The sequence below is a fragment of the Pieris brassicae genome, chromosome 4 (assembly GCF_905147105.1).
Source record: "Pieris brassicae chromosome 4, ilPieBrab1.1, whole genome shotgun sequence".
NCBI classification, from domain to species: Eukaryota; Metazoa; Arthropoda; class Insecta; order Lepidoptera; family Pieridae; genus Pieris; species Pieris brassicae.
This window is the reverse complement of record NC_059668.1, coordinates 9,767,427-9,788,788: the sequence shown is the minus strand read 5'-3', so window position 1 is coordinate 9,788,788 and position 21,362 is coordinate 9,767,427. Positions and strand designations below refer to the sequence as shown.

Here is a 21,362-nt window from a genome sequence, read left to right as displayed (position 1 = left end):
ATAAATAATGACTAAATTTAAACCGCTGTAAGCAGGATTTGTACAGTGTTTTGATTTTTATATTACGGCGTATTATAGAAGTATAGTTGACGCTCTTGTTTAAACGATAAAAAACGTCGTCTACTGGAAATAAACATAAAAGTTTTCGACACACGGGATTCATAGCGACTTATTATTTTTCTTTTGTATTATTCATCTCATTTGATAGTAAATTTTGATCAAAAAGGTTTCATGTAATCCTTTATAATACCTATGGTTTCTTATGGTACCACGTTAATGCCTAAAGTCCTGAGCACGCTGAATCTTACTCTAAGACTAATGCCTAATTCCAATAGCAATACCCACAGATTGACATTTTTGTTATGAAGGTCGGTGTAGTTCTCTCAATATTGGTAGCGCTGATAATAATCAAATGAAGGAAGTTAGTTTAAACGCTGATTGATATTCTCTTCTAAAATTGTTATATATAATTATATCTTTTAAAATTAAATATAACTAAAAATGGCTCGATTATGTTATTCAAAATCTGACGTTTGATACATCACTGCATTTTTTCAGGCCTCATCAGTGCATTACCAAAGTCAAATGTCAGTATTGTCCACTGAAAACGAGCGTCTTCGGGGTCAGCTGTCAGCACTGTCCGTCAGCCTGGGTGTCGGCGAGCACGAGAAGAAATTGGACGATGTCGCGCAACAAGTTGTACGGGCTCTTCTCTCCCAAAAGGTATGGGACAAAGGCTAAGTTTCCATATTAATCTCGTACACAGGACTTTAGGCGTTAACGTGGCATTCATAAGAAATCATAGGTATCATAAAAGATTACATTAAACCTTTATATTGAAAATGGATTGTCAAATGAGATTTAAAAAAAATTGGCGTTTGAATACTTTTTACACATTCTTACTTTCTTTGAGAAACCCACAAAAAGGTTTACCAAAGACAATTAAAGAGTAGGTAGGCTGCTAACTACAGATAATTCCATCTTAATTTATATCCGAAGAGTCGCTTAAAATCGCCACAGAATTAATTCCCCGCGCAAAAAACCTGCCAGAACGTAGTCACTTAATCCGGCCAAGTATTTCCGCCTCTGAAAATTGTTTTCTCATAATTATAGGCAACCTCTCGGGCTCACGGATTACCAACAGCTACATTCGCACATAAATTGTACGAAATGGGACACTTTGGCCTTACCGAGCACCGTAATAATTTTACTGAAGCTCCAGCCACTATAATCTTGGCATAATCTGGCCGATAATGTGAATGTTTCAATCCGTAAATACCGGCCATGTTATTTAGTTTTCGCGCGAACTTTTCAGATAAACATGGTGGCATCTGAGTCGAATAACGCTGTCAACTATCATTAAGTTATAACAGTATAACAACAAATACATAACTATTATTTAGTATTTGTTATCCGTACTGTTATTATAAACAAGTGCCTTTATGTATGCCTATGTTCTTTAAAAAAAAACTGGGCAAATGTAGATTTCTTTGAGCGCAACGGACATTTACTATTGTAATAGTAAAGGAAAATATCTCCAGGAAATCTGCATGCATCATAAATGTAGTACTTTATACAGATATAACTGTAAAGCTATGTATAAAGGGTTGTAGCGCCACGGCAAGTACATATATTTAAAATTAATTTTACGCTCACTTTAATTAACTTCAAATGTTATCGCGTATCCATAGCAGACGTCTTATCAGCTGTAAAGTGAGAATCTACTCAGCCAAATTGCTTTCCATAATTCAATACTGATCCGAGGCTTTCGTTGCCTCTAATTACTTGATATAACTTGTGAGGCTCACGTGAATATTATCAAACTTAATCAAGATCCGTTTGAGATCACATTTATCAAATGTCAGGACTATGATATAACATGATAAAGTTTTCATATTAGACATTTACATACATGATTTCCGCCGATTAAAAAAAATATTCCCGCAACCCGACATCTCTGAATGTTATTGAGGCTGGATCCATATCCATAGCGCTAAATCACCTGCACCATGAGCAGTCACTTTCACACGACATAGTCGAAGGTATCATGTATTTAATAATGTTTATTGATTTTTTCCTTTCGTAACGATTCAAAGTCAAAGTCAAAAATCATTTATTCATATAGGTAACACAATGTACACTTATGAACGTCAAAAAAAGAAATATACAATCAATGCTTATAAATTTACATTTACTGCCAGTTCTCAAATCAACGGCGTAGAACGGAAGAGAAGCACTGGCAATAAACTCTCACACAACGTTTGTAAAGAGCTACAGCCATTACCATGTTCCACGTGACAGCTTAAGTAATAAATAATAATAAAATAAATTAAAAACAAAGATTTGTCTCAGATTGTCAAAGATCCTTTATCAGCAGGAGGCATGGTGAAATAGGAGCACGAATTTACAGTCTCGTAGGAACAACACGCATATAGATAGTCGAAAATAACTAACATCACCGCATACACGAATTCAAGTACGCGTCATCACAAGTAGCACCCGTTCACGAGTACCACGCATGGCCAGCCATCGGCCCACTCGATTACAGCTTTTTTGTACACATTATGTATTCCATCTTTGACTGTATGTTAAGTTTAATTATTTTATGTTATACACATATAATTTATGTTAGCTGTATGATGACGAAATATTTAAATAATATCGGGATGTGTAATAAAGACGCGGTATGGTTAATTTCTTCATAGATGATGGTCGCCTTCCAATTCGTTAAATCTGTTTTGAATTTTCATCAGGATCCTAGCAAGCTTATTGGATGTTAATTAATGCAAATTCTTTTAATTAAGTCGGTGTCGCTGTTATAAACACTACTAGCCAAACACTCGTTGCTTTCATACAAAAACGTTAGTTTGCAAGAGCTAAAGAAAGCTTTTGTCACCAAACTAAGACATTAAAAATAATTTAAACATCTGATTGATGAAAGAAATAGTATCACAATGTAGCAATAGTATATACTATATACAATTGTTTCACATAAATATAAGAGCGTTATTTTGACATCCAACAAAGATTCAATAGAATGAAAGACAGTATTTGGTGGGTAAATAAATGTTGCATCATGATAAATTTAAATCTGGTAACAGTAGGAACAATGGCGTCTATCCCCATCTCCCCTTTAATTACCTCCCGTCAATTACGTTCCTCGAATTTAATTTGTCTAATGAAGTATAATTAAAATATAGGCGTTTATTTCGAAGACTGACAGGAGAAAGCTTCCTAATAACGAGTATGGGGAGTGAATTTTCAAGGAAAGACCATTTACGATATGCGTAATAATTACTAATTTATAAACAAATTAATCAAAACTTTGCTGATTTAGAAATTCAATTAATTGATGACATGAGTACAAAATAATCCAAGATGTTTCAGGTAATTAAATATTAAATAAATAAGTGCCAAAATTATCGTGTAAAAAATATAACTGCATGAGTTGAATTATAACTTTCAGAGCGTCCGAGAGGAGTTGGGATGCGCACGAGCAAGGATTCGTGAGCTTGAAACGCAAAACCGCGCACTGAGCACACTCCTCGTGCGGCAGCTGAGACCGCAGCCCCGACCTTCGCCCGCTACACCGCTGACACCACACTCTAATAGAGATTTACAAGGTATGTCTTTAATGAATTGAATACTCGTTTCTATCAGGAGTTCAATCAGCTCTTAACAGTTATGTGAGACTTTTACTTAGGAAATTAACTAAATTATATTAATAATTTACTCCATTAACTATATTTCCAGTTCATTTATTGGACGTGGGTTCCTGTGGTTCTCTAGTCTCATTCCGGGACTCCCCTCCCCCCGCGCCGCCCGTCCAGCACCCTCATCCCCTCAGCTCGGATGACAAGAGACGTCACCAAATATTAGCTGACATATGGACTGAATTAAAGGTATTCCCTTCTATTACGAATCAAATTAGGTCATAAGCTTTCATACTATGCCGTGCCTCATTGACGCGTTCAGCCAATGATTAACCAGGTCTAAATAAAATTATGTGATATTGTAATTGTCAACTGTGATGTCTTATTTTTCAGGGTTTGGAGGTAACGCCGGCGAACCTGGCGAGAGCACTATCAGCTGTAGACCCCACTTTGTGGGCTACTCCTACAAGACCGGCTACTCTGAGTCTTAATGTGCCACAACCTCAAGCCGACTCTAATAAAGGTCTGTGTCATGTAAAACGTAAAGTCTACATAATGTTTTAATTTACCATAAATAACTTTGAATTTATTTTAACTTTATCCATACTGTCATCTCATAAAATTAATTTCTTTTTCAGGCATAAGTGGCGACAAGGAAGAAGAAACCAGCGAACAATGCGAAGCTGGAGCTGAATCTCCTGAGAGCGGCGCTAAAGACGAGGGTTACTCCACGATGTCTAGTGACGTGCAGGCTGATGCTTCGCGGCAGAGCGACCACGCAGCCGAGCGAATTCTGCCAGACCTCAACGAGGCCTCCGATGAGACTGACAACCAAACCATTGTCTCTATCAATCCAAGAGAATCTCGACGACATGCGCGACTCCTCGCCGAAGCTGATTACATATATTTTCCCATAGGAGTCGCCTTCGCCGGCATCAGAGGCAGCTATCCCCCTTCTCGTCCCGTCCTTCCCTTCCAACACGTAGTCCGAAGCTTCTCTGATTCTCATTTATGTTTGAAATTTTTAACCGCCCCGACTTGCTCACCTAGCCTGGATTCTCCCACGCCCAGTTCAGGAGTGCTAGTCTTAGATCTTAAACCGGCCCCGGAGAGGCCCCTCCGAAGGCCGGCGATCGCCTCCACCACCAGTTCTGAAAGGGTGTCTTGGGGAAGCACAGTCGACGAAAGAGCTGATGGATCGCAATTCGAATCTGATTATGTTCAACATTGGCTAGAGCTGGACGATGCTAGATCTGCTCTTCAACAGAGACATAGAGACTTAGCCGACCTAGAATACGATAGAGCCGAGTTAGAGGACTGGAGCTTATCGTTATCTTGCGAGGATCTCAGAGATAGACAGTCACCTTTCGCGGAGATAACGACGCCAGGTCAGATATCCTTGTCCACTCTTCCTAGTATACGGGAAGACGACGCTTTAGAAATGGAAGAAGATGTAGCTGATTGTTTATGGAACGACTGCGGTTTTGCAACAATCGAAATCGATGAATGCAGGATGGCAGATGATAATGAAACTTCAGAGAAACGATGGGAATATTCTGGCACACATTCCCCGGGTGGGTCTTGGTCTAGCGCCTCAGATGCGCCAGAGAAACAATCCAGCACAGCTTTAAGTGAAGATGGCGACTGTACCAACGTCGGCTTGGACTTCACCAGAGATTTTTATCGTTTAGTTAAATATGAAAGCACCAAGAGTTTAGCTTCGAATTCTTCTAGGAGCGTCCCAAATCAAGACCAAAACACTCATTTGCGATTTCACGACGTTCAATCGATGGCCTTACAAGACCGGGAACAGGCGCTTCAGAATGTTTTAAACTTTATCGCGGAGCAACAGAAATACTGCCATGACAGAGAAGAATCCGACTCGGTTTCATCTCGGCCTATATCTGAGATACGCGAATTGCCACCACCCTATGCGTCAGCCGACTTTGACGAAGAATCTGTGGATCCTCGAAGCGAAGTTTCAGATGACAGGCAACGACCAGATTCCTTCGGAAGCTTCTCCGAAAATGATTCCTGTGATATACGTGATTTACATAACGACAGACCAAAACTTCCATACTGTGATGTAGTATCCGAGCCGAAATCGACGCTTCGATTTATAGAGAAAGAGGAACCTTACGCTGAGTCAGAAGGCTTTTATGTAGATATGACCAAAGCGGACAATGTAGAGAACGAAATAGATCAAAACCACTTAATAAAAATTCAGAGAAAGAATGAAATCAATAAACTAATAGACGTCAGCCAAACTGATCAGGATCACGCGTCTTCTGTAAAAGACGACAAAGACGAAACTAGCCGCAACACAGAACCCAATTCAGCATTAAAAGAGAACACTGTCAATATTATGTTAAATAAACAAGTAAACGAAAGAGAGATAGAGACTTGTCTTACGAAGTCAACGAGCTTTACAATTTCGGGGGAGACTGAAATATCTTTAGTGGACGAAGTGCTGAGTGCTTGCAGACGCAGTACAGCGGCTCTGGTGACCGTCCCAGAAGAAGAGGAGAACTCGTCGCCCGAGTCGGGTTCTCCCCAAATGACTGAATCTAATACTACCAGCACCTCGACGGCTGAAACTGTGATAATAAGCAATAAGAGCGATGGAAGAGAAGTACGACGAAGAGAAAAGAGTCGAATTCCAATGTTGATGGGTGGGAAGAGGCCTCCGTCGTCTCCTAATAAAACGAGATCAAAAATACCCCTGCCTGGAAAGAGTAAGGTTAACGAAACGGCAAGTAATCCTGAATCGATAATTATCAAACAGGAGCATAAGCTTAGTTTTCACGAAGCGGCTACGTCTAAAGAAGTCATCGAAGAATTAAATAGGTAAGTATTGCCCAGACAATTTTATTACTATTACAAATATATATTATTGTACTATCACGTAATATTTCAGAATGATTCGTCAAAGCGAGGGTGTTACGACGGAAGCGAAGAATGAGGAGAGAACAGAGAAGACTTGTTCGCAGAAAGACAATGCATTGTGGGCTCCGACGGGATGGGTGCACGTTGAAAAAGACATTGATTTTAGCGACCCTAAGGTAATATTATTGGCGACCCTAACAACACATTAAACGACGACTCAACTTGAAAGATCAAGTTCATATTCTTTTGCGCAGAAATTCAATAGTTTCCTAAATTATACTTCACGCTCCATGTAGGATTATAATGGATGTCTAACTTAGCACTTTGATTGGTTCAGTGTACAAATAGTAATTTTGGTGTGTATGTAAATTCCAGGCTCGAGCAAATCTGTTGGATGTGATGCTGGCGTCGAGTGACTCTTCTCCTTCCTCATGCGGATCCTCTCCAGCTGAACCTCCACCCCCGTACTCACGGTTGCATCGGCTTCATCGCTCCAGGCGACAGAAAACTGGTAAATATCTATTAGTTAACCTGGGTGCAAAGAAGTGATGAAATTTTAAATCAGCTTTTCCCATTGTCAAAATAAAAGGTTCACTATCTAAATTTGCGCACAGATTAATAAATCGATTAAACTTAGTAAGTATCAATTGTTTTTCGATGCTTTGATGTTTTTATTTCGTCTATTGTTTCATAACTGGTGTATTGGTGTTAGTGTATGTTAGAATATGAACATTTTTTTGGCTCATTGATTGGTAAAAAAAATTTTATGTTAACTTCGCTCGACTTCTAGAATTTTTTTCTTTGTAAATGTGTCAAGTATCTTTTTATAGAACAACTTTTTATTAGTAAACTCTTTAGGAACCTATTATTTAACCTTAAATATTTAAATTCTATCAGTATGATATTAAATTTTAATTTTGTAATACGACGCCAGAAAATATGAAAAAAAAATACTATTAAAGATATCACAAAACTTTATTATAATAGATATTTTCTATTGTTTATGCTTTAAGCGTCTCACTGTAAACTGTCTTAGTTGCTAATTATGCTTTTGTGATAAATGTTTCACGAGAATTTGATATTTTTACTAATACGTCTATTGTATAATATATAAAATAAGATATTCAGAATTATATATTAATTTTTAATAAAAAGTATCAAGTTTAACTCGTCTCACGAAAGATGATATTATTTATTATCAATCCAATGTGAAGATTAAAAACTCTATAGTCCTATAGGCCTTTCCTATGGTAATAGTTTTTAATATAGTCTGTCATCTTTCGTGAAACTTCTAGTATCTATGTCATGGGTATTCATGTCAAGTCACAAGCCACGTCACTCGATTCCGCTCATCGCACCATCTCACTCATTCTAGTCTTCTTCAACGCATCGCTCCGAAACACACAATAAAATGTTTGATTGTCCTAGATTTCGGTACAGATTTCTTATAACCTTAATTCCCGGTATATGGGTCGCTTTTGAGATATATAAGTAGGAGCGATGCGTGCGCGCGAATGTGGGCGACGGAGCTTGTGCTCACGCGCGTTGTCTCGTCCAGCGGGCGGCTGTAGCGCCCTTCGCTAACTGCCTGGTCGTGCGTAGCGGCGGCTCAGCGCAGCCGAGGCGTAGGCGTGGTGCGGCAGCTGCGCTTGCGAAGGCCCACCATCCTCGGCCGTGGAGACTTCTTCGTGCGATTCGCTGAGCCCGAGCGAGCCGCTGTGGCCTCCTTCGACTTCCTCGACGACCTGTCCGGCGGATCCTCCCCGGACGCCAAAGACTGTCATGATTAGCAATATATTTTTATATGTTGTGATATTCTCCGCTTTCTAGTGTAGCCGGGTGGCTGCAGCTTTTTCCGCCCTTAGCGTGCGCCCGTGTGGGCCGGTAGGTTATAGTCTATGTCGTGTTCTGTGACGTCTACCGGAGTACGGTCGACGTTAGTTTGAGAGTTAACTATGGAAGCACCTAGATTAAAGGGTGACCGTTGTTTGGTTTGTCCCGGGTCCGTGTTAATATCGGCCCGAGGCTCGTTTGTTACTTCCGCGATTGGCTTACGCTTCGTACCGGTGACACCGATTAGGTAAGAAGTAATGACTAAGTAATGAAAGCTGCGGCCTCGAAGTAATGTGATATTTTTGTATATACTGTAAGTCCCACTTATTTTCGTATACATTTAAATGGATTCCTTTGAAACTCGAACGAAGCGTACTTGTCGGGTTTAGGATGTGTATTTAGTGTACCCGAGTGTGCTCTTATTTTACGTACTCACTTTTGGCTAACGCCTGATGAGTGACTAGGTTTTAACGTTAGATACTTATGTAAATATTGACAATTATTATCGAGCTAGTACTATGACTACACTTAATTAATATAGTCATAATATAATGGTCGATAAACCTTACAAAATCCATTAAATCAAAGGGTACTAAATACGTTTAAGTGTATATATGTTATGACGTCATTGAATGCTATTTATTAATTTGTATCATTTGCGATTGTCTTGTGTATACTTAGGAACATATCATAAAATTGTATTATGTTTAAATCATGTATTAGTATATTTTGCAATGACACGAGCGCGCTTCAGCACCACTGAAACGGCTATCGAAGATCTATATGACCAATTAAATAATATTATTAATATTGCAATTATTTATGCTCAATTATAATTATTAATTAATCCTTTGAATATTAAAGCTGATGGATTATCAAACTAATATCCACAACTCGTGTCAACGCCAAATAGTATTTGAAAAGTTTGCTGCTTGGATGTGGTTATGAACCTTATGAATTTTCCACTAATTTGCGTAGTTATGGCGAAACCAAAGCTATTATTTACAGAACACATTGCCACCACTTGTTACGCTCAGACACAATTGTCCGCTATAATATTAGTTACCCCGGCTTTGTTTAATGGCGAATATTGAATGACAATAAGGAAGATTTTTACCTATATTATAAACGAAATGTCGACTCGACCGAATATTATTAGTATATAAATTGGTATCCTAAGTTTGAACATTCATAGAACGTTGAAAGTCATCGAAATATTTTACGAAGCAATAAACAACCATGTTCATATATTTTTGACAATTTATTAGATAAGTCTCCCAACTTGTACAAGATTGTCATTTACTTAGAAAATTAACCTTTTAGGGTCCTGTGGGGTACCATAAGCTAAAGCAAATGATACATTGAAAACAACGTTGAAACAGCAATAAAATCAACAGCTTATGGTACATCCCATTTACAATTTAGAGATAGTACACTGTTCCTATGCGATAGTTCACTCCCGTCAAATTAGTTTTGTGTGGACTTTTCGGCAGATTTCAGTCATGTAATCGCATTATGTATAAAGTAGGATTCAGTACTGTGATTTGTACCGAGTTTGAAGCACAATTGGACAAGACGTATTCCTTAATATTGGGTGCATTTTCGTACATTCTAACCTAAGATAGAAATAGGTAGGTACTTTGAACAGTACAAAATGTGTAGAGTAACAATATAATTTAATTATATACTATTGCAGTTGGGTTAAATAAACGATTCCGTTCCCAAATGACAAATTGTTTTATTTTCATTACCATCTTAGGAGCCCTTCTAGTGGTATCTCTCCACTTTCTTCGGTCTGTATCTTCCCTTAGCACAGACAAATAGAACGAGACGAAAATACAAATAGTAATACTTTGCCTAAAGTAAAATACAGAGAAAAGGCAGAGATGTATAACCAAAACATGTAGAAGACGCTGTAGCTGAAGAACAGTTGTCTATCCTTACAAATACTGATATCGGATCAGTAGACCCTTAGCTCCAGCTTCGGGTATCAAGGAGAGGCGGGCGTAATCGTAGCCCGTGGCAATAAGCTCCTTTTATTACGCACATAGAACATCTATTACTTCACAGCCGAAGTACAATCATACAACCTCTTGAGCGAGAGTCAACCACTTGGGGAAGGGTAAGAAAGTGAAATGGTTTTAAAGTCAAAACTGAGAGCTAAGTATGATTCATGTATGTAAAATACGGGGGGAAAATGGCTGGAGATAGCAGACACTAGAAAATTGTAAAATGCCTTGTGTCGAGTGAGTTTGTATTTTTATGGAATAATATAAAGCTATATTATTATTATTTTTTATTAAATTACAACCGTATTGGATTAAAAGGTAACATGACTGTCTAGAGTTAGTCTTATACACTGATCGTAAACTAGTGACAGACTTTAAAGGGACTACATGTAGAAACAAATACCCAATTATAATAATCTTAAAAATAAATCAGTTTATGCACAGTTCTCTTTCCATCAAAGCGTACACACAATTAGACAGAAAGAGAGAAAACAGAACCTTAAAAGAAAGCAGATAGAAATTAAGAGCTCGAATATTATGGCTCTTCATACTCGACACTTGTGAAACTATTTTATAATTCTTTTATCATATTTACGTTATCTCCAAAAACAAACCTTTAATAAAGTCGCGGGGAACAGCTGATAAATGAATCTACTATTTGTTTATCAATATGTTTATCAATCGACATATTTTGGTAATTAGGCAAACTCTTTTGCTGATAATTTTTATTTGGAACAATAACATGTAGCTCGTGAACAATTTTTCTCACACACAACTCTAAAATTATTTTCCCATAGTTTCTTAAGGTCTTCGTATATACTGAATCGTCATTTTATCCGAATGAGATCTGCAAAAAAATCAGTTTATTAGCGTTTTTGTTAATTCACTAAGTAGAGCTACCGTCAACAACCACAAGGACTCATTGATGAAATCATTTTTGTGTGTACTTTTAATCAGATTTTCTTGAATATAACCTTTTTTAAACAAATCCATACTTTCAGTTAGAGGGCTGTTCTGAACCTACCAAATAGAGGTTTGGCTCTCCAAAGAGTATGTTTATAAGAAATATATTTTAAGCTTGTTAACTGATACAATAAGCACACTTATAACTGTTTAGCCTCCGCGGTTTCGTTACTAAATATTGCGAGTAAATCGGTGAGATTTGCGACTTGATTTTAAAAAAAAATGGGCCCTAGATATATCTAGGATAAGCTAGTTGGACGTATTGTAATTAAGGAAAAAGAAAAAACAATCCTAGCATATTTTATTTCTTACTCCATGTATTAACCTACAGAAGTAATTGCTTTTCCTCATGTCTTCCATGTTGCTGGGTCGATTTTGAAGAACTTTTTGTTGTTGTTCACATTTAAACAGATGGCTATATCACGATAAAAAATATCCGCTCACCATTTGAATAAATAATATCTATTTCACAATGACAAACACGCAAGCAGATTAATTGGCAGACAACACGCAAACGCATTAGTAAAACACAACGTTAATACAAATAAATCTGTGACAATTCTTCCTCAGTTAAAAACCAAACAAATGAAGATAGTTATTTTAAAAAACATCTAAAGTCCCGTACAAAAATGTATTAAATTAATATTCTTTATATAAGAGTTAACTTTGCGTCTCGAGAAGAATCCAAGAGCTACAGCCAGTCGGTTGCTCAGGATTAAACGTTATCTTTTTAAAGACTACTTTAATCTCTAATAACTACGTTTAATCTCAAAAGAAATTATGAAGATTAGAGAACGTTAAGTGCGGAAAGAGAACCGTAATATGGTCGCTGCTATCTTGGTAATCATACAAACATATTAGTACCATTTACAGTAGTAGTTTAGTAGTAACATTTACATATTAGTAAAAGTAACTTTGAAAAAAACGACGAACCAGAATCAAATTATTGCGCATAAGTCGGGTATTTCCACACTTTATTTTTAAAATCAAAACGTCAGTGCGTGTCGCTTATCTGTGATTGGTTTAGTGATGCTGCCCAAATTAGCGACGTGATAAATTTCCTTCTTCTATAGCATACTACGTTAAGTCTACTCGAAACTATTTTAACCGTTTCCATGTTTTATAACGCGTAGGATTTTATGTGATACAAAACAAGGATCAGTTGGTCGACTGTGGCACTGTTTTAGTCTGTCGAAGGCCGATTCTAGGACCTCTAAATTTTAAATTGTTGTCTTAATATTTGTATTAATTACTATAACTCGTAATTAATTAATATATAAAACAAACATACTTACGTCGAATAAAATTACGAAAATCCTGACCTTAATCAAAATAATTTGGTATTAATATAATATATAAATAAATATATATATATATATATCGATGTAGGATAATAAAACAAAAATAAAATAAAACATTTATTAAAACGAACTGTCATGAATAACAGACCTTAATGATCACAGACACATGCTTAACCATGAAATTACATTTATTCTTAAGTAAACACGAAAAAAATTAGTTCATTATTTGTACATGATGTTATAAATTCCATATTTTAAGTATAGTCGCCATGATATAAAATAAACATAACGCACGCGAACGTTTGTCAGACAAAACAAAAAAAAACACATCAAAAAATCTATAAAATAACTTGAAATAATAAATTAAAATATTTGTTAAAAATAAAATGATTATGTATCGAATAGTTTTATCATGGCTCTGACTAGAGAATGAGACAATTTTCATAAAATAATAACATAAAAAAATATTTGTGACACAGTAATTGATTGTAAAATAAAATAACTATATATTTGCTGTGTGACTTATATACATTTGTATCTTAAAGGTGTGTACGATATAACATTAATCTTACAATCGCCTATTTAGTACGGGATCTCAGGTTTAGGACGATGTACAGTACATTGATTTAGTTCTTGTGTACTAGACATTCATTATTTCGTAGATACTATTATATTTAAAAAACCAAACCAGATTTACGCTCTGTAAAAGCAGTAGGGAATATAATCTAGATACAAATGTATATATCCAAGGTCCAATTTCCAATTAAATACATATCTATATAAAAATAACGCCAGGCATTTTGTGACATGTTCAATCATAAACCCGTGTACTTTTCACGCTATCGTGTGTGATAAGCATTTTTAAATCAAAACACAAAAAGTACATTATATGTACGTTTCACTCAAAAGAGTACGTAATCATGAAACTTTACCATGAATTTGATAACTTCATATATTATTTTACATTTTTCATACATATTACCCACCTCCAGCATAGTCATGTACAAGGAAACTAAAAATACTTTGAGACAGACGGTTCTGATAGGTATAGCATGGTCAACACACGCCTACACCCTTACTCTGTAACTTCCAAAAGGAACAGCGATACGAAACCCGACGTTTTTGTATGAAAGTACGATATAGCTCTCGTAGTCGGAAGTGGAATCGCGCGCAACAGAAACTCGTATCGCTAATAGAAGTTACTGTGTAAGGTCTCCGTCACGTGACTGTCAGTTGCTAAAATTCCGATTAGTTTGTCCCTATCGTATTGAGGCTAGCTTGGATTGACAATATAATGGTTTAATTAATAATATACATCATTCGGTCAGATACAAATGTCAAACCATAACAAAGTGTCGCATTACAAAATGTACTTATGTATATATTGAATCCTATTAAAATTACCTAACAATTATATACAAGACGTAAAAATAAATGAAACCTATCAATTTCTCTAAACACTGGGTGACAAATAAATATATGTGATGCAAAATAATCCAAAAAATATACAAATTACAAAATAAATAGCAACTGTGAAAATTATTTAAAACTCAAATTCGTACTACTAAAAATGAAATTAAATAGAATAAAGCAGACTTACTCCGTAACTTTTATAGTTGAAATCAATATTAAAGTTTCGGTACCACGTAATTCCAATACGACAATACAATATTGAAACTAGATCTTGTGTTTACTTGAAGTCATAAATTAGAAAAGGCACTTTGTTAGAATTCCGCCTAAAATTTTACACAGTAACCCTGCTGGTAATTTGTAAACTAACACTTATTCATAATCGTACTATACGCAAATAATTATTTTTGCCAGATTTATATTAATATGCTCGATATTGTTATATTAATATAAATAACATTTCTTAGCTATTCGAACATAGTACGTTTATTAATATTCTTTTATATATATTTAATATATCTAGAGTGTTAGGTGATACTATATGAGCCTATATAGATAATTATATGGACTTTGAGACTAAAATTACAATTATCAAACCTGTATATGTTGCTTTTATAACAGTTCTCTCAAAATCCATAGCGCTGACATTGGCAGTAAAAACTCAAGCGCTGCTGGGATTTTCAGAGAAAAAGAAACGTTAGACGCACTAAGAATCTACTATTTAAGAGAGAAGATGAAGATATCATGTAATTTACTTAACACTTACATTAAGTCTCTACGGTGGTCACGGTTCTATGTGAATGTGTAGTACTCGTATAAAAGACAAAATTAAATTATGGTCATCACACAATAATTAACGGCTTATTGATCAAATGCCTTGAATAAGCCTGTGTTAAAAAATACCACACTCAAACATATGCCATGTCTAACCAGACTTATCAAATGTAACAAAAAAAATATGCATTTTACAAATCATGTAATAGTGTAACGAAATCCGCACTAACGAGAGAATCAACTCCAAATTCTGGGTTTAGCACCTCCCGAAGCGCACTTCTCAGCTATCTCGATGCTGGACCCTGATGCGGTGAATATATTCTTCTTCTCTTGCTCCATATTACCACTGTTGAGAAGGAATTTCTTGAAATTTCACCCCACATGTCACATCCCAAATGAGATACTTGATGAAGCGTTATTTTTAATTATACGAAAGTCGCAACTTTTGCTGAATAGGCAAACACTTTCTCTATAGTTACGTCATTTTATAATCTTTTTAATTTTAACTAAGAATAACCATGCCTATGATACTGTAATATTAAGCAAAAATTCTAAATAAAAAGCAAACTTCGGGAACAATTGTTGAACATTTTCCAAGCTAAGGTTATTAAATGTATATCATAGCAAAATTTACGACAATCGCTTATAAAATCCCCATACGTGCGTGACAATTTTTTTTTCTTGAAGCAATTCTTTGTGCAGTGAATATTCTCCAAGCAACCCGGAACGTAAAACACCGGTTTATAACATGCATTAAATAGTTCTAGAATAAAAATGTAATTTTCCAACAAAGGCTACTATGTTTAAGCATATCCAGTAGTCCTGTCCAAGAGATAAACAAGCACAAACACAAAGTCGAAGCAATTATCAGCTAGTAATTTCACGAAAAGAATAATCACTTTTCCAAGTTTTCCTGTACCACTAATTGCCTCGCAGCGCGTTAAAAACCAATTTGGAAACAATTATTTCCAAGCGACATACCAATTAAATTGCGATTATTTATATGATTTTTTTTAATTAATGTACAATATTGTATGCTTTTATTACTTTCTCTTTTTATATATCCGAGGTGGAGGCTTTTACTCATATCCCGCACCACAAACAGAACAAAGGTATACGGTTACGGTACAGTCCGGGTAAACCTTCTACTACTCAGAGGGCCAAGGGGCCTGCACCCCTACGTGCTAAAAAAACCTCGGTTGCCTAATGCACTGCCATACTCGAGCCTTTCAGATTCGCTTTCACATTCAACCGGAATCAATACATCTAGTCATATATCTACGTAATCCCTGCTTTAGAATTCTTAAAATTCGGTTGAAAAGCGTAAATTTCCGGTTTGTAATCTTCACAATCCTTGTTGGTACATAAATACAAGTTTATGTACAAGCAAGGATTAGAATGATGCAACTTATGACAACGCGTGTTGAAGCACGTTCGCTTTTTAGGTAAATTAAGCGCTGACTCATTCCGCTTTTGTGACCCGCCTACATTGTTTTCTTTGTCAAAACAAATGTAATATTGTTGAAATATTCGAAACGATTACGAAATTATTTACAAGTCAAATATTAAGGAGAAAATTTGGCCCTTCAAGTATGCGTTATCAATGTTCATTGCCAATAAAAATAACTGAAGCAACTCGTGAATAATGAAACATAAAGGATTGCATTAATAGAGCCTCGTTTCAGAAACTCACCCTAAGTGCTTATTAAAAGTAATTTAAAAATTAAACCGACTTCAAATTCTTCTCAAGATAATAATACGAGAATATATTTATCTCAGAAGCGACTTAAGCTATTTTGATAAAGCTTGGACTGTACCAAAAAGTTTAGATAAACTTGATGATTTATTGTTTCCGAAAAATTGGACAAATACACAATTTTTGTGTAAATGAGTTGCCAGTTCTCAAATGAATAATTTGTAAACATCTTTCTCTCTTGTCAGACCAGAACGCGATATCGAAGAAATTAAGTTTGTAAGAGAACTTAGATAACTGATTCTACATCGAATAAATTTTCCTTCACGAAAGCAATTAATTTTTTTATGTAAATCTACACTAGTAAATAATAATAGTTTTAGTTTAATAATAATGGACTGAATTTCGACAGAAAACAATAGTCAAGGTCGTGAAAATTATACTGTCCAAGCGTTACAAATTGTCTAATAATATTCAAGTCTCCATGTGAAAACAATGAAATATTAAAAAAAACATCTTGTAGAATTTAGGGCTTAGTAAAACCGCCAAAACTCACTTTAGGTAAAACCGTAAATGTTAACTAGTGTCAGGACTTTCTCCGACACGTGTCGAAATATAGGATAGCCCGTGTATATCCGTAACTAAGATTCGACCGTATTTAGCAGACTTTTACAAAAATCAGTCTGGGCATTTACTTTCGGAATATAATTAAAAATATTAATAGAATTTTATTTTTTCAAGGTTCTTCGATATGGTAATAAAAAATCGTTAAAATTCCAAAAAAGAACAGTCAATTGAACTATTAAAAACTATAATATAATATATAAAAAAACTATATTAAAATCTTTCGATTATTAGTAAGTATTTACTATATGAAATGTTATAGAAATTTCTAGGTAATGGTATCGTCACAGTATTTTTAACAAGCCATGTTCACAAACCATGAAATCCGATGTCACGTAGGCACTACAGTGATTGAATATTACATTAATACATACTTTAGAAATAAACAAAGACAACAGAAAACACGAGTTTTCTCCCAGTCACCGCGGTAATAGCTTTAAAAAATGTTTAAGTTAAGTATACTACTGTTAGAAAAGGAAAGATTCTATTACAAATAAAGTAACAAAAGACTACTGGACTGATTATATTTCAAAATATATATTTAGGAAATAGAAGACTAGCTAGATTAAAATATTTTTGCGGTATTTGTGTGTTGTATGTAAATATAAATGTATACTTTGATTCATCCATTAAAAATTCATTGTAACACAAGTTACAATAAAAGGTAATTCCCAACTGATATCAAATGATAAGAATAGTTAATCTTTTAATGCAGGTAAGATAAAGACAATTTCCCGAAACTTCACAAAATCCAAGTAAAAACGTGCAAATAAATCATTATGAAATCTAATTTGAATAACATAGTGTTGTGGCTTATTTTTAAGTATGCATGCCTCAATCATGCATTTAAAATAGGTTAGTACCAATCCATGCACCAATTGTGGAAAGCAAAGAACAATAGCTTAACTACTGTAAACATAAGCAGCTTGATTGTAACAGCAGAAATTGATAACAGTAATATTACTATTTTCTTATAAAATGATAAACATCTAATGTAAATTATTTTTTAATGTATGGATAATAACAACAATTTCTTGACTTATGAGACTTTAAAATGGGAAAACAAATTGTGATTCTATGAATTAAAATTGCTGTATCAACTTCTTATATTACTACATTTTATCTAACCCCAAACAAAGCAAACTTACCTTAACATACTCCTGAAATTTTCCAACTCTCGGATACTATTCGACAGCCTCGCAAATGCATTGAATAAAGCAACTATTTCTGTCCTCTGAAGGCGTTTTTGTGATTTGTGCCGCAAAGGTAACCTGCCTTGACCTGGGTCACCTTCACTATCCCATCTACCTGAAAAGAGAATCTTCAAAGCTGTTCCCAGACCTTGTGTCTGTAGTTTACCCCACAGCTTACATTTGTCACAACCTACACAATCCATTATCCTGGAAATATTTAAGAAATGCTCTCTAAACTCAAACTTTAAAGTGGCAGCTTGAGTCCCACCATTAAACATAAGCGATTCATTGAAATGATCTGGAAATGAGTAAATAACTCCCAACATATTTTTTATTGCATTCCTTGTCTCTTCATCTTCAATAGGGCTGTCTGTAAAATAATCCTCTCTCTCCAAATATGGACCAGCTTTGGCGAGAGCCCTCATTTCTAATAAGTACAAAAAGTACAAATTCTTTAACCAATTGGGGCCTTCACCATATGTTTGGGATGGATCAAATCGACGCTGAAATTCTTCCAAATTAGGACCCCATTCTCCTTCAGGTGGGGCAGCAAATCCTATCTTTTTCTCTGACAACAAATATTTTGAACAAAGGTGGATGTTAATGCTTGTATGTAAACCAGATATAGCTCTATAAAAAACCCTCTCTTCTAAACACATATTGCTTAAATCGGAACTTAATACATATGGGAATGATTGATATGGATTTGTCTTTGGGCGGAAGCAGTTTTCTTGGTATATACTCCTCCAAATTCTGTGGGCAGAGGGACCTTTATAGCCTGTATAACGTTCAGGATTTAGTGAAAGGTCCACAAACTCTGCATCAGCATCTTTGTCATCACATTGACAGAAATTTTCTAAGGAATCATCATATGCTTTCCATTTAGCTATTTCAAATTGACTTGCAGCACTAATCGTCATATTCAGGTAACCCAAATCAGGATCATGATCAGAATCTTGATCACAGGGTGTAGTTGCATCTAATGAGTATTTTAAAGCTGGAGATTCTTCAAGATATTCCTCTTCATAACCATCAAATCCAGGCACACTCTCTTTGGAGCATGTTTTGATATGACAGTATTTCATAGCACATCTACTATCATCTGCCCAGAACGGACATTCTTTTTTTAAGTTAACTTTATAAAAACGAAAATAGTCTTTGCTCACCAAGCTCTGGATTCGGGGAAATATTTTTACGTTGTTAAAATAGTCGATTGTGTCTACATTACATGAACAATCTCCAAGCGCTCCATGAAGAGTTTCAAAACACGCATTACTATCGCACGGAGGACTTTCGAATAATTCCGTATCATAACCCACTGCTTGAACTATAGCAACAGCAAATATTATAAATACCACACAATAATTTTTACACTCCATCGTAAAATAATAAAATTCCAACTAGAAAAAGTTGTTCAAGCCATTAACAATAGGTAAAGATTTAATGACCAAAACTTTTAATACATTATCATAAATACATTGGCGAACGTGCTTTTCGAAACGTCTACTGGTGTAGTGTGTACATAATCGTACTTCGTCCGAGCTCCTTTCGCTTTTGTCACTAATTAAAAACACAGCTCGTCAATACAGACTACTCACCAGAGCCGTGAGTGATCACGACTTCTGGCTATGATTAACTTATTCAGAGATAATTTAGTTAGTTAATACACCAATCAAAAAGATACACATTACAGACAATAATTAATTGACTATTCACTCGTCAACATTCATAATTTAATAAAAAACTGAAAGTTTTTAAAGGCTAAAACAAAACAACGGTATTGTCACTTTTGACATATTGTAATTGTTAGTTTTCATGACATTCTCTAACTGTCATTATGACCAAAGAGTATCTAAAACATTCTGATAACAGATAAACAACAATATACATAATATGTCCTTTATTAAAATAATTTATTGCACAAAATATTAAACAGTAACAACATAAATTACAATTAATACTTGGTATAGGTTTGGCTAATAAAATGAAATAGAGAAATTTCGAGGGCTTATTATATATTGATAGGGTAGACTTGCACAGTGTCTTTCAAACTTTACTTTTGATAATGGTTTTGTCATTATGTCAGCTAACTGAATTTCTGTAGGAGAGTAGCTAATAATTATTAATCCATGCACGAAGTCTTCATGTATAAAATAGTACCGCTTGTCTATGTGCTTCGACCTTTTTTTGAAGGATCCAAGATTCTCAAGTTGAATCGAACTTTGATTATCAACATGCAAATTTATTTTTATGTCCAAACCGGTTATTTCTTGTAATAGGGATTTGAGATACAATGCCTCTTTGCAACAGTCTGCTGCGGCTACGTACTCGGCTTCAGTCGACGATAGCGCTACTATAGGCTGCCTTTTGGATGTCCATGATAATGGCCCGTCGGCTATCATGGCATGGCTAGCATGGGTCTCCAGCATAATCCGAGTCGCAGTAAGCATCGATGTTCTCTATCCGTTTGTTTCGTTTGAACAAAACGCCTTTCTCTTTGGTTTCCACTAAATATTTGAATATTTTCTTGACTTTTGTGACGTCTAGTGGGGTTTTCGACCTTCTTCCGAACTAACTGGTCTGGTTTTCGTAGATAGGTATAGTAAACTTCCCACTGCTTCCCTATAGGGATATGCCTTCTATGCCGTTTCCTGTATCGACTTTCAATCGCTACTCGTGGGCGTGTCACAGGGTTTGGCATTTTTAGTGTTGTATTTTTCTAGTACGTCATTTATGTAGGATCTCTGAGTAAGAATTATTCCTTCTTTTGAGTTTTTTTATTACCATACCCAGATAAGTACTTGGAATTTCTTTTTCATTTCAAATTTAGTTTCAAGTTTCTTTAAAATAACTTCGATCTTTTTCTTGTCTTTTCCTATTACAAGTCCGTCATCAACGAGTAGTCCAATTATTATTGACTTATCTTGGTTTATGAAAACGCATCGATCTCTTTTGATTGTCTTGAATCCCAAATCCAACATCGCTTGGGTTTTGTTCCATGTAAATGGAGCTTTAATCCGTAC

General features: G+C 35.4%; 2 protein-coding genes across 7 annotated transcripts in view; one reads left to right on the top strand and one right to left on the bottom strand.

Moving 5' to 3' along the window:
- The window catches only part of LOC123708709, a 342,062-nt gene extending 331,913 nt beyond the window's left edge, over nt 1–10,149 (top strand). For 2 of the 5 annotated variants that reach the window (XM_045659552.1, XM_045659551.1), the window contains exons 6-13: nt 559–723; nt 3,467–3,623; nt 3,754–3,902; nt 4,047–4,176; nt 4,292–6,500; nt 6,571–6,715; nt 6,915–7,050; nt 8,142–10,149. In XM_045659552.1, the coding sequence (XP_045515508.1) occupies nt 559–723; nt 3,467–3,623; nt 3,754–3,902; nt 4,047–4,176; nt 4,292–6,500; nt 6,571–6,715; nt 6,915–7,050; nt 8,142–8,329 (3,279 nt within the window). In that variant the 3' untranslated portion in view covers nt 8,330–10,149. Of the gene's footprint in view, nt 1–558; nt 724–3,466; nt 3,624–3,753; nt 3,903–4,046; nt 4,177–4,291; nt 6,501–6,570; nt 6,716–6,914; nt 7,051–8,097 lie in introns of all 5 variants that reach the window. The other 3 variants (XM_045659554.1, XM_045659555.1, XM_045659553.1) reach the window with 3 other exon arrangements.
- Nucleotides 10,150–10,996: 847 nt separating this feature from the next.
- LOC123708224 (ero1-like protein) lies at nt 10,997–20,119 on the bottom strand. Of its 2 annotated transcripts, none has more exons than XM_045658816.1 (2): nt 18,295–20,119; nt 10,997–11,228 (listed from the first exon to the last, which is right to left on the bottom strand). In XM_045658816.1, exons 1-2 carry the CDS (start codon nt 19,716–19,718, stop codon nt 11,183–11,185), a joined length of 1,470 nt encoding a protein of 489 aa, XP_045514772.1. In that variant the 5' UTR covers nt 19,719–20,119; the 3' UTR covers nt 10,997–11,182. The 2 variants fall into 2 exon arrangements, with proteins under 2 accessions (XP_045514772.1, XP_045514771.1); XM_045658815.1 differs by lacking the exon at nt 10,997–11,228 and adding an exon at nt 12,750–15,175 and having other exon boundaries at nt 18,295–20,118.
- Nucleotides 20,120–21,362: the final 1,243 nt, after the last annotated feature.

Bases quoted from the DNA above. Each gene is read 5' to 3' on its own strand.
- LOC123708224 (XM_045658815.1), bottom strand. From the start codon at position 19,718: ATGGAGTGTAAAAATTATTGTGTGGTATTTATAATATTTGCTGTTGCT. The intron at 15,176-18,294 runs GTAAGTTTGCTT...CCTTCTCAACAG, and splicing joins AATTTCAGGAGTATGTTAAG to TGGTAATATGGAGCAAGAGA.